The following is a 13,952-nucleotide window of genomic DNA, read 5'->3' on the forward strand; positions in this document are numbered from 1 at the left end:
AAGTCAACAACACATAAACCCTCCCGTAATAACAAAAATACAAAAGAATCACCACCACAATAGATCCAAGGGGACATTCCTCAATAAGACTGAGGACCCGGAGGATTAACCCCACGGCCAGACTGTCGTTACCCTCAGGATACCTTCTCCAAAATGAGGAGAAAAGTAACTTTTGTAAATTGTTTTTACAGGATATTAGAAGAGGAGGAATTACAGACAGAAATCTCAAACATCACATCTCAATCTGACTGAGTCTCTCAATTCCTTGGAACTGAACATCACCGGACTTTGAATCTAGAAGGAGAAATGTTTGTCTTTTCTGTCCGCTTCAAAACATCAGTGTGACTGGAAAAGCCCCGAGAGACACACACCCGAGTGAGAGTGTTCCAGATCAGTGACTGTGGAAAGAGCTTTAACCAGTTACACAGCCTGAAAAAGCATCACACCATTCACAGCGGGGAGAGACCGTACACGTGTTCTGTGTGTGGACGAAGCTTCAACTGATCGACAAACCTGGAGAGACACGAGGACACCCCCACCCTGGAGAAACGATGGAAATGTGGGGACTGTGGGAAGGGATTCAGGGTTCCATCTGCACTGGAAGCTCATCGGCGCAGTCACACTGGGGAGAGGCCGTTCACCTGCTCTCAGTGTGAGAAGGGATTCATTCAGTTATCCGCCCTGCAGTCACACCAGCGAGCTCACACTGGGGAGAGGCCGTTCACCTGCTCTCAGTGTGAAAAGGGATTCACTCGGTTATCCAGCCTGAAGTCACACCAGCGAATTCACACGGGGGAGAGGCCGTTCACCTGCTCTCAGTGTGAGAAGAGATTCACTACATCATTGAGCCTGCGGATACATCAGCGAATTCACAGTGGGGAGAGGCCGTTCACCTGCTCTCAGTGTGGGAAGAGATTCACTCAGTTATCCAGCCTGCGGAGACATCAGCAAGTTCACACTGAGGAGAGGCCGTTCACCTGCTCTCAATGTGAGAAGGGATTCACTCACTTATCCAGCCTGCTGGCACACCAGCGAGTTCACACTGGGGAGAGACCGTTCATCTGCTCTCAGTGTGAGAAGAGATTCGCTCAGTTATCCAACCTGTGGATACATAAGCGAGTTCACACTGGGGAGAGGCCGTTCACCTGCTCTCAATGTGAGAAGGGATTCACTACTTCATCGAACCTGCTGGCACATGAGCGAGTTCACACTGAGGAGAGACCGTTCATCTGCTCTCAGTGTGAGAAGAGATTCACTTGGTTATCCACCCTGCGGAGACACCAGCGAGTTCACACAGGGGAGAAGGCGTTAACCTGCTCTTAGTGAGAGAAGGGATTCAGATTATCCATACACCCTGCGGGAACACGAGCGAGTTCACACCTGGAAGAGGCCATTCACCTGCTCTGAGCAGGGGAGACATTCAATGATCGGTGCCAACTGCGGAGACACTACCGAGTTAATTCTGGGGAGAGACCATTCATCTGCGCTCAATGTGGGGAGGGGTTTGGTGATTCATCACACCTGTTGTGACTCCAACAAGTTCACAATAAATTACAGATGTTGGCTCCGTTGTGATTGTTTCTGCTCTCACTGACATCCAGGACTGCATTTTGTTCATTCTGACATCTGGTGAATGGTGATGATTGGAGGGTTTCTTTCTGCTGGACTGGCCGGTCTAACACCTCTGCCTCCGGTGGGCTGACCATTTTTGAGCCTCGTTGCGATTACCTGGTTCCAAGTTTGATGAGGAGCACAGAATGAAAAGGTGTTTGCATGTTGAAAGATATTTAGTTCCCAAAGCAGCCATGTTGCCATGAAGATGGGCTATGGTGGTTACAGGGTTCTTCTGTCTAATTTATCTGGGTGTTTCACACTGAAGGAAACTGTCATGGTATGAGGGGCAAGTTGTCTGTGGTAGATTGGGAAATTACAATCAGCGTATCACTGAAAGTGGCAACGCAGGTGGATAAGGAGCTAAGGCGGCAGACGGCATGCTTGTCTTCATTGGTCGGGGCATTGAGTATAAAAATTGGCAAGTCATGCTGCAGCTGTACAGAACCTTAGTTAGGCCACACGTGGAATATTGCCTATAATTCTGGTCACCACATTACCAAAAGGATGTGGAGGCTTTGGAGAGCGTACAGAGGAGGTTTACCAGGATGTTTCCTGGCCTGGAGGGTATTAGCTATGAGGAGAGGTTGGGTAAATTTGGATTGTTTTCTCTCAAGCGACGGAGGTTGAGGGACAACCTGATAAAAGTTTACAAAATTACGAGTAGCATGGACAGAGTGGATCGTCAGAAGCTTTTTGCCAGGTTGGAAAAGTCAATTACCAGGTGCCATAGGTTTCAGGTGCCAGGGGCAAAGTTTAGAGGAGATGTGCAAGGGAGGTTTTTTTTTACACAGAGGGTGTTGAATGCCTTGAACTCGCTGCGGGAGGAGGTGGTGGAAGCATGTACGATAGTGACGTTTAAAAGGCAACTTGACGAATACATGAATAGGATGGGAATAGACGGATACAGACACTGGAAGCACAGAAGGTTTTAGTTTAGTCAGACATCATGATCCGAGCAGGCTTGGTGGGCCGAAGGGCCTGTTCCTGTGCTGTACTGTCCTTTGTTCTTTGTATGACGATAGACAATAGACAGGCAACCACTCGCATTTTATTTACATAAAATATAGATTCCTTTAAGAAGCAAAAATTAAACCTCAAAAGTGAAGACATCGTGGCTGACAAGAAAAGTTAAAGATTCCATTAGATCAATGGAGGAGACTCATAAAGTGGCCCAAATAGTAGTGAGCCTGAGGATTGGGAACTTCAGCAAAGGACCAAGAAACTGCTAAAGAAAAAATAGAATATGAGAACAAACTGGGGAGAACTGGAAAAGCTCCTATAGGAATGTGAAAAGGAAAAGATTAGCAAAGACCAATGTGGGTCCATTCCAGGCAGAGACAGGAGAGTTTATAATGGGGAATAAGGAAATGGCAGAGAAACTAAACAATGTGTGTCTGTATTCACTGAGGAAGATACAGAAATTGTCCTAAAAACACGAGAGAACCAAGAGACTAGTGAGCACGAGGAACTGCAAGAGATTAGTATTAGTGAAAAAGCAGCACTGGAGAAATTAAGGTGATTGAAAGTTAATAAATCCCCAAAAGCTGCTGCTCTACATCCCAGAGTGTTGAAAGAGGTGGCCGTAGTGATAGTGGATACATTGATGATCAACTTTCAAAATTCTATAGATTCTGGAATGGTTCCTGCAGATTGGAAGGTGGTAAATGTAACCCCAATATTAAAGGAGGGTGAGAGAAAACAGGGAACCACAGACCCATTAGCCTGACATCAGTAGGAGGGAAAATGCTACAATCTATTATAAAGGATGTGATAACATACGAATTAGGAGCAGGAGTAGGCCACTCAGCCCCTCGAGCCTGCTCCACCATTCAATAAGTTCCCGGCTGATCTGATTGAAACCTTAACTCCAAAGAGGCTCCTTAGAAAAGAAATCTTGGGAGAGCGTAATTATATTCTTTATTATAATCATCTTTATTATTTTCACAAGTAGGCTTACATTAACACTGTAATGAAGTTACTGTGAAAAGCCCCTAGTCGCCACACTCTGGCACCTGTTCGGGTACACAAAGGGAGAATTCAGAATGTCTGATTCACCTAACAAGCACGTCTTTTGGGACTTGTGGGAGGAAACCGAAGCACCCGGAGGAAACTCACACAGACACGGGGAGAACGTGCAGACTCCTCACAGACAGTGACCCAAACCGAGAATTGAACCCGGGTCCCTGGAGCTGTGAAACAACAGTGCTAACCACTGTGCCTCCATGCCACTGTGTCAGTTATGGAGAACAAAGAAATGGCAGAGGAGTTAAACAGATATTTTGCGTCAGTCTTTATGATGTAAGATAAATCGAATATCCCATTAATACTAAAGAATACGGAGGGAACAATTAAACACCATCACTGGAGAAGTCATTTTGGACAAACCGATGGGAATAAGATAAGTCCCCTGGATGGCTGCATCCTAGGATCCTAAAAGAAATGTCTACAGAGATAGTGGATGCATTGATTGTAATTTTCCAAAAATCCTTGGATTCTGGAGAAGTACCAGAGGATTGGAAAACTGCCAATGTGACAACCCTCCGATTCAGAATGGGAGGGAGGAAAAAAATGAGACACTATAGGACAATTAGACTAACATTTATTGTTGAAAAAAATGTTGGAATCAATTATTAGGAAGTAATAGGAGCACATTGAGAAAATCATTATCTAATCAAGCAGAGTCAGCATGACTTTGTGAAAGGGAAACCGTGTCTGACTAATTTATCAGAGTGTTTCGAGGAAGTTTCAACCAGAGTGGATAGAGGGGGACCAGTAGATGTGTTGTATTTAAACGTCCAGAACACCTTTCACAAGGTACCTCACAAAACGTTAAGTCATGAAATAAGAACCCATGGTGTTGGCATGGATAGAGAATTGGCTAATGAGCAGGAAACAGCGAGTGGGGATAAGGGATTCTTTTTCAGGTTGGTGACCTGTAACCAGTGGGGTTCCACAGGGATCAGTCCTGGGATCACAACTGTGTACAATTTATATTAATGACTTGGAGGAAGGAAGTGAACGTACTGTGCCCAAATTTGCAGACAACACAAAAATAGATGGAAAGGCAAGTTGCGAGGGGGTACAAACAGTTTGCAAAGAGATTGAGAGGTTAAGCAAGTGGACAAAAAGTTGCCACATGGAGCATAATGTGGGAAAATGTGAAGTTCATTTTGGAAGGGAGAACAAAAGAACAGTATTATTTAAATGGAGAAAAACTGCAGAAAGCTGCAACACAAAGGGACTTGGGGGGAACTTGTGCACGAAACACAGAAAGCTCACAGACAGGTGCAGCAGGTAATCAGGAAGGCTAATGGAATGTTGGCCCAGATTCCAAGGGGGTTGGAGTATAAGAGTCGGGAAGTCTTGCTGCAGCTGTACAAGGTGCTGGTGAGACCACGTCTGGAGAACTGAGAGCAGTTTTGGTCCCCTTATGTCACAAAATATATTATTTCATTGGAGGAGGTTTAGAGAAGGTTCACGAGGATGATCCAAGGTATGGAGGTGTCTGAGGAGCAAAAGGTAAACAGGTTGGGACTCTACTCATTGAAATTTAGAACAATGAGAGGTGATCTCATTGAAACATGCAGGATTCTGAAGGAGCTTCACCAGGTAAATGCTGAGAGGATGTTTCCCCTCATGGGAGAATCCAGGACCAGAGGGCATCGTCTCAGAATAAAGAGATGTCAATTTAAGACTGAGATGAGGAGGAACTTCTTCTGAGTCTTTGGAACAGTGAGAGTTGAGGGAACAGAGTCCTTGTGTATATTTAAGGCTGAGATAGATTCTTGATCATGGAGGTAACCGAGAATTACAGGGAAAGGGCAGGAAAGTGAACGTGTGAAATGTCAGATCAGCTGTGATCCAATGGAAAGATGGACCAGGCTGGAAAGGCCAAATGGCCTACTCCTGTTTCTATTCCGTCTGGTCTTAGTATGGTCTTATTCCCGCCTACCCACCCGATAACCTTTCACCCCCTTGCTTTTCAAGAATCTATCCAGCCTGCCTTCAAAATATTCAAAGTCTGCTTCCACTTGCTCTTTGAGAAAGAGAGTTCCAAAGACTCCAAACCCTCTGCCTTAAATGGGCAAGTTGTTACTTTTAAAATGACTCCAATTTCTAGATCCTCCCACGAGAGGAAACATCCTTTCCACATCCACCCTGTCAAGGCCCCTCAGGATCTTATACACTTCAATCAAGTCACCTAAACTTCGTCGGACACAAGCCGAGCGTGTCCAATCATTCCTCATAAGATCAGCCTCCAATTCCAGATATGAGTCCAGTAAACCTTCTCTGAACTGCTTCCAACACATTGACATCATTCCTTAAATGAGAGCAATACTGTACACAGTGCTCCAGATGTGGTCTCACCAATGTCCTGTATAACTGAAGCATAACCTCCCTACTTTTGTATTCAATTCCCCTCACAATAAACAATAACATTCTATTAGTTTTCCTAATTACTTGCTGTACCTGTATACTCACCTTTTGTGATTCATGCTCTTGGACACCCAGATCCCTCTGAATCTCAGAGCTCTGCAATCTCTCACCATTTAGATCATAAGCTTTTTTATTCTTCAGGCCAACATGCACAATTACACATTTTCCCACGTTCTCCATTTGGCAGATCTTATTCCACTCATTTAAAATATACCTTTTTAACCTCCTTATGTCCTCATCACAATTTACTTTCCTGCTTATCATTGGAACATCTGAGCAGGAGTTTGCCATTCAGCCCGTCGAGCCTGCTCCACCATTCAATACGATCATGGCTGATCATCCACTGCAATGCCTTTTCCCCCACACTATCCCCATATCCCTTTGTGTTATTGGGATTTAGAAATCTGTCAGTCTCTGCTTTAAACACACTCAATGACTGAGCTCCCACAGCCCTCTGGGGTAGAGAATTCAAAGAATTACAACTTGTCGATCTCTGTAGATGCCCCGTTCTATCCCCATATTCCTGTCAGTTTATTTCCCTCAAAGGCCCTTCCAATTTCCCTTTGGAAACAGTCCAACATCTCTGCTTCTACCCGCATCTCAGGAAGTGGCTACCAGGTATTTCCCACTTCCTTCAAATGCAAATGAATCTCAGAGAGCCCAGAAAGAGGCCATTCTGTCCACCGTTCCCATGCTAGCTCTTTGAATGAACTATCTAATTAATCCCATCGCCCGGCAAGTTTCTTTTTCTACAGAATCTGTCCAGTTCCCTTGTTAAAGTTATAGTTGAATTTACTTCCTGCACCTTTGTCAGGCAGTGAATCCCAACAACTCGTTCTGTTTTAAATCTAATACTTTCATGATATGCTGTGTTTGGATTTTCACAGGGGATTTGAAATGGAAAGAAAGATATGGTTGTTGCACAAAATCAAGACTCAGTCTTTATGAGTGATCTTCATGAATGGGCAGAGTGTGAAATACCCAGGTTTGCAGTGCCAGTCTGGCAGTGCCAAGGTGCACACGTTCCAGGGGCTGGACCGGGGAACCACCCTGCCCTATCCCTGACCACTCGGGGGGGGCCTCCAATGGCCTGGGAACCCCTCGGGTACCGTGACGCCTGGTCCTTGTCTGTGAGGGCCAATACTAATCGGCGTCCATGTGACCAACTGGGGAGTCGCTTAAATCAAGGGAGGCCTTGAGATAGGGGGTCCTTCCCGTTAATGGGATGGAGATCATCCTTAGTCCGGCCAATGGGAATAGGCCGGTTAGATCGGGAACCGATTGGCGCTTGGTGCCCAATTTCAGACTCTCCTGCGATCTAACTGGCGCACTTGGAATCGTGCCTTGCGCATCGTGGCCATTAGATCGTGCCCTGATTCTCATTTGCTGTAAAAATGTCAAAGGTTAATTGCTGTGTATAAAGAAAGTGCAATGAGGATAAATGTACTGACAAGAGAGACCTTCAAGCTCTGATTAGCCTCAACATTTGAATCTGTCTGAATACGGGATTGTATAGAATCAGATAAAGGGATAGTCTGAAACAGTTCTATTGTATTCCTGTCTAAGATAATGAGAGGTGGTGTCAGCAATTGGGGATCCAATTAAATAAATCTATTGTCCAAATTGACCAATGATCATATTACAACAGACCCAACTCTGATGTGAGGTATTGGTCACTTTTGGGATAAAAGTAGAGGTTCTGAAGGTCTTCCTTGCTGGCCAAGTACTGAAGACTCACGAGGCCGAGTTCCAAGGAAATTACTGTCAAAGAAGGAGCCAGACTCCCGAGGCTGAATTCCACAAGAATTACTGTCAAAGAAGGAGCCAGAGAGGGTTACACTTCTACAGACCGATCACCCACTTGAAGTTGTAAAAGTCAATGTCTTAAAGTTATTCAGTAAACCTTTTTGATTTAATAAACTTATTTTTAAATTTGCTATCCAGAGAATTCTGCCTTTGTCTGAATTGGTTAAAGTCTGGTCTGAACCAAAGTGAATTTATTAAATGGTAAGTTGGGAGTGGCTGAAATCAATTGAGTTCCAGATAACATCAGGTAACATAAACCTTCAATTTAAAACTAATTTGTATAGCACCTTTCACAACCACAGGATGTCCCAAAGTGCTTTACAGCCAATGAAGTACTTTTGAAGTGTAGTCACTGTTGTAATGTAGGAAACACAGCAGCCAAATTACACACAGCAAGATCCCACACACAGCAATGTGATAATGAGCAGATGATCTGTTTTTAGTGATTTTGATTGAGGATAAATATTGACCGGGACACCAGCGATAACTCCCCTGCTCTTCTTCAAAATAGTGGCTGTAGGAACCTTTACACCCACCTGAGAGGGGCAGACGGGGCCTCAGTTTAACATCTTATTTGAAAGAAGGCTGTTCTGACAGTGCAGCACTCCCTCGGTGCTGGGACGAGGAATGTTGGAACTGGTTTTTGTCCACAGGTCCCTGACTGGGATTTGATCCCACAACCTTCTGACAGGTGAGAGAGCTGCTTACTGAGTCACGGCTCACACGATAAACAATACAAAGTTAGAAAGGGAAAGTTACCTTTTAAATCCCCCACCCTTTGCCTCCAGTGCCTAAATCTAATAATAAACCCCCCAGTATAAATAGCATGACAAATGTTGAAGTGTTGATTTGGAGACACAAGTTTTAACTTCCCATTTGAGCCTCGGGCACTTCTCTGTGTCTATTGCCCATGTCAATGACAGGCAGGAGACGGAGCTGTGGGCTGAATTGGATTGGATTGGATTTGTTTATTGTCACGTGTACTGAGGTACAATGAAACGTATTTTTCTGCGAGCAGCTCAACAGATCATTAAGTACATGGGAAGAAACGGGAAGAAACAAAAAACATAATAGGGCAACACAAGGTATACAATGTAACTACATAAGCACTGGCATCGGATGAAGCATACAGGGTATAGTGTTAATGAGGTCAGTCAGAGGGTCATTTAGGAATCTGGCAACAGCGGGAAAGAAGCTGTTTTAGAGTCTGTCCGTGCGTGTTCTCAGACTTCTGTATCTCCTGCCCGATTTAGCTGAGAATAACGGGGCCTGCGCACCAATTGGGAAACTGCCATGGGCATCGCACTAATAGAGAGACAGGAAGGTGCTGGAGGACTGACTGGGAAATGGGTCTCCAACCAATTGTTATATCAGTCACTCAGAGCTGAAGAGAAACTTGTCCCTTTAAATACATATACAGGAAAGAGGCTGCAATGAAATCTGTCCCTTTTAACCTGCACAAAAGCAGCAGGCTCAGATTCACAGGCTGCAGGAGGAGACCATTCAGCCCATCGTGCCCCTGCTATCTCTTTAAAAGGATTCTCTGATTCATCCAACTGCTCTGCCCTTTCCCCACAGCCCTGCAAATTCTTCCTTTTCAAGTATTTACTCTTTGGAAAGATACAATTGAATCTGCTTTCAGGCAGATCAGAACAACTCGCTGTGTCAAAAAATAAAATAAAATCTCATCTCCCCCTCAGGCTACTTTGCCAATTATCTTCGAGGGACTCACTTTCTGTTGAAGAGCCTGTCAACCCCTCTCACCCACTTTCCTTAAAGTGCATCAATCTAATCATGAAAAGTCCAGAAAAATCAAATATTTTTCCTGATACAAGTTTATTAATGAAACCGAACATGGTTTAAAAAAAGCAGAAAATGGCTTGAGGATCAAAGACAACCAGAGTAAAAGGATGTTCACAATGTTCTGGACCCAACTGGGTTCTCTTTGGCTCCTCTGTACCCTGTTCCTGTGACTCCCCACTTTGGGCACCGGGGCACATTCAGCCTGTTTGGGGATCGATGAGTATGGAAGCTCTACGTGTTTAGGTTTGGTGATGTCAGTACATTGTAGTAACTAAAAAGAGCGGTGATTCCATGGAGAATAGCTGGAGTCAGCCATCAGGATCAGTTAGACATCACCTCATTAACACGTTTATGTAATTAATAAATTGTACTGTACGTAAGCTCGGTGATGAAATGTCTTCAGTGGCATGTCTCTTTAAGTGTCGAATACTGTACTGTAGCTTTAAGAATTAAAAAAAACTGGTATTAAGGTCAGGAAGGGGTCAGATTACCAGCTATTCCCGGACACCCTGTTTGATACAAGTTTTAGTTCATCGTTAGAAGAGGCTTCAAGCTGATTGCTTCAATTTGTTGTGGGGAAGCTGGTAACACTTTTCCCATTGGTCAAGAGTCAGAAATATTTGATGAAAAAGTTGTTTGTTTTGATCAACAGCTGCACAGATTCAGGTTCAATGTCACAAAGTTACCTTCAACAAGGTCTATTCAGTAACTGGTGTCCATGCTGACTGTAGAACAATCCAGTCAGTCCCATTCCCCCTCGATGTCCCCGTTCCCCTGCAAGTTTATTTCCTTCCAGTGCCCATCAATTTCATTTTGAAATTGGTCATTATCTCCAATTCCTCCACCCCCTTGGGCAGAGAGTTCCAGGTCATTACCACTCGCTGTGTAAAAATATTCTCCCTCACACAGGGTGCTCTCGGGGGGAGTGGGTGGGAGTGGGGAAGATCTTGGAAACTTACCAGGTGATGCAGGAGGAGGAGGAGGCCTCGGTGGTGGAGTTGAAAGGTAAGTGGGAGGAGGAGTTGGGAGAGGAGATCGAAGAGGGGACGTGGGCAGATGCCCTAGGGAGGGTGAACTCTTCCTCTTCATGCGCGAGGCTCAGCCTCATACAGTTTAAGGTGCTGCACAGGGTACACATGACCGGGACAAGGATGAGCAGGTTCTTTGGGGGTGAGGACAGGTGTGTTAGGGGCTCAGGGAGCCCAGCAAATCACACCCATATGTTCTGGGCATGCCCAGCGCTGGAGGAATTTTAGAAGGGCGTAGCGAGGACGGTGTCGAGGGTGGTAGGACCCAGGTCAAACCGGGCTGGGGGCTCGCAATATTTGGGGTGGCAGAGGAGCCGGGAGTGCAGGAGGCGAAAGAGGCCGGAATTCTGGCCTTTGCGTCCCTGGTAGCCCGCCGAAGGATTCTCCTTCAGTGGAAAGATACGAGGCCCCCAAGCGTGGAATCCTGGATCAGCGATATGGCAGGGTTCATTAAATTGGAGAGGTTGAAATTCGCCTTGAGGGTCGGTACAAGGGTTCTTTAGGCGGTGGCGACCGTTCTTAGACTTTCTGGCAGAACGCTAGACATTGGTCAATGGCAGCAGCAGCTCGGGGGGTGGGGGGGGGGGGGGTTACTTTATTTTTGTTTATGTTATTTACACTGGAAGGGTCTGAGGGATTGTATACACCTGTTGTCTTAAGTCGGGGTGTTAATGTTAATTTATTATTCAGGTACGGGGGGGGGGAGGGGTTTGGGGGGTTGCTTTTTTTAGATTGTGTTTTGTACTTAACCCTGTTGGGTTCTTTTTTCTTTCTCATTTTGTTCTGGATATTTTATGAAAACCTTTAATAAAAATTATTTTTAAAAAAAAATTTTTAAAAATATTCTCCCTCACATCCCCCTGAAACACTTACCCAAAACCTGAAATCTGTGTCCCCCTCATCCTTGTCCCATCAGCTAATGGGAATAGCTTTTCTTTATCCACCTTACCTAACTCTATCATAACCTTGTCCCCCTCTATCAAATCTCCCCACAACCTCCTTTGCTCCAAGGTGAACAACCCCTGCCTGACATCGATAATAAAGAATAAACAAACAGAATATGTTAATACCTGGGATCAGATGGGAATGTTTGATTGTCCTGGACAGAAAGGAATTGGAATAACTCACCTTGGATGTAGTTAACTGGAATGTAACAATCTGGTGTCCACCTATATTCCAGTGAGATTCAGGGACTTGTAGATGAGATGAATAAGTTGCCTTTTTCTTGATAATATTTTGATCATTTGCCTCTGAAACCTTAAAAGGAAAACCATGGGTGGGATTCTCTGTCCCGCTGCACCAGTTGTATATGCGCCGCCCCTGCTGGCAGCGGGATTGTCCGACCTGGGAGTCCCTGAATGAATAAGGAGAGATCACAAACAGCAGTTCTTAAAGATACACTGTTAACCCAGCAAATCAAAGTTCCAACTATCCCACATCAAGAACATGATACAGGGAGTTCAACGCAAATCTGGTTCATTGGACTTAAATCCAGAGCATTAAACTACAGCCCAGTTACAGTGGTCTCTAACATCAGCAAAAACGAGCCCCAACCTTTCAAATGAATAAGGTTTGGTCCTGAACAGCAGCAACAAGAGCAGAAACCTTCTCCCTCTTAACCAATAAATCTCTGTCACCCACACACTCGCTATTGATTGTGACACTAATTCATCCCACTATGTTATCTTACTTTTCCCCAATTCTCCTCCCCTAAAGGTGGTGACTCTCGGGTTCAGTTTCACATTCACCCATTGCCCTTCCCAATATGTCATCTAGGTATCTAAATCTTTACACCTGAAGTTAAGAAACTGTTTTACTAAGGGGGGCGTCACAATCAAATCCAGTGACCACCCATATGTACGTTGTGTCAGAGTGACGCTATTCATTCCAATCCCAGGAGACTGGGCTCCGGGTGAGCAATGGCGGACGGGCCTCCCACAATGCCGCACGATGGGTAAACCGCTCTATCCGCCGCACGGGCGGACAGCCCGGGACTGCATGAGGGGCAGCTGCGCATGTGCAGGATAGTGCTAATCCCATTGGCCAAATTGTCCGCGTTCCAAAGTCAAAAGTTCTTCCAGCGCCACGTGACATCGTTGCCCATTGTTTTCAGGCTGCCGGCAACCAATGGAAAATATTGGAGAACCGGAAGGACTCTGGTCCTCCAGCCAATCAGAGCGCGGTTTTGTTTGAACAAAGATTGACCTTCACACAGACTGAAACCTCCTTCTGTCTCCAACATCTGTGAGTAAAAGACTTTATTTTCTCTCCTTTCCATTCATTTTCTTATTCTGACCTTCAATTGGTGATTTGCAGCAATTGAAGGGGACGAAAGGGAATCGAGTCTGTATGTTAACCACATTTTTAGATGTGGAGATGCTGGCGTTGGACTGGGATGAGCACAGTAAGAAGTCTGGGACCTGGGATTCATGTCGCATTACATTCATCCCCCACCATCTGGCCTGCGAAATCCTACCAACTGTCGTGGCTTGAGACAATTCACACCTCTTTAACCTGGGGTTACCCCATCTCTGGATCTGTAAAGATTTAATCACCTGCTAATGCTCGTATTCCAAGCATTGTCTGGCACCTTTGAATCTGTCTATATATATATGTTTCTGGAACATACCTCTTCATTCACCTGAGGAAGGAGCAGCGCTCCGAAAGCTAGTGACATTGAAACAAACCTGTTGGACTTTAACCTGGTGTTGTCAGACTTCTTACTGCACATTTTTAGAGGCAGAACACATTTTTTAGAGGCAGTCTGGTAGCATAGTGGTTAGCATAGTTACTTCACAGCTCCAGGGTACCAGGTTCGATTCCCAGCTTAGGTTGCTGTCTGTGCGGAGTCCATACAGTCTCCCCGTTCCTGCGTGGGTTTCCTCTGGGTGCTCCGGTTTCCTCCCACAGTCCAAAGATGCAGAATCATAGAATTTACAGTCCAGAAGGAGGCCATTCAGCCCATCGAGTCTGCATCAGCCCTTGGAAAGGGGACCCTACCTAAGCCCACTCCTCCACCCTATCCCCGTAACCCAGTAATCGCATCAACTCTTTTTGGACACTAAGGGCAATTTATCATGGCCAATCCACCTAACCTGCACATCTTTGGACTGCGTGAGGAAACCGGAGCACCCGGAGGAAACCCACGCAGACACGGGGAGAACATGCAAACTCTGCACAGACAGTGACCCAAGCCAGGAATCGAACCTGGGACTCTGGAGTGGTGAAGCAATTGTGCTGACAACTGTGGTACCATGCTGCCGT

At 45.4% G+C, this 13,952-nt stretch overlaps 1 protein-coding gene and 1 long non-coding RNA gene across 2 annotated transcripts; one reads left to right on the top strand and one right to left on the bottom strand.

The window, feature by feature from the left end:
• Positions 1-504: 504 nt before the first annotated feature.
• LOC140418013 (uncharacterized) lies at positions 505-7,988 on the top strand (the record flags this gene model as incomplete). The annotated part of the gene is made up of 1 exon (XM_072501444.1): positions 505-7,988. A coding segment is annotated over one exon (819 nt), but the record flags the coding sequence as incomplete, so codon positions are not given.
• Positions 7,989-9,686: 1,698 nt separating this feature from the next.
• LOC140422290 (uncharacterized) lies at positions 9,687-12,431 on the bottom strand. Its single transcript, XR_011947364.1, has 3 exons — positions 12,379-12,431; positions 11,817-12,042; positions 9,687-10,100 (listed from the first exon to the last, which is right to left on the bottom strand). It is a non-coding gene; the product is annotated as an uncharacterized lncRNA (long non-coding RNA).
• Between the last annotated feature and the right edge of the window lie 1,521 nt (positions 12,432-13,952).

The sequence above is a fragment of the Scyliorhinus torazame genome, chromosome 5 (genome assembly GCF_047496885.1).
Source record: "Scyliorhinus torazame isolate Kashiwa2021f chromosome 5, sScyTor2.1, whole genome shotgun sequence".
NCBI lineage: Eukaryota > Metazoa > Chordata > Chondrichthyes > Carcharhiniformes > Scyliorhinidae > Scyliorhinus > Scyliorhinus torazame.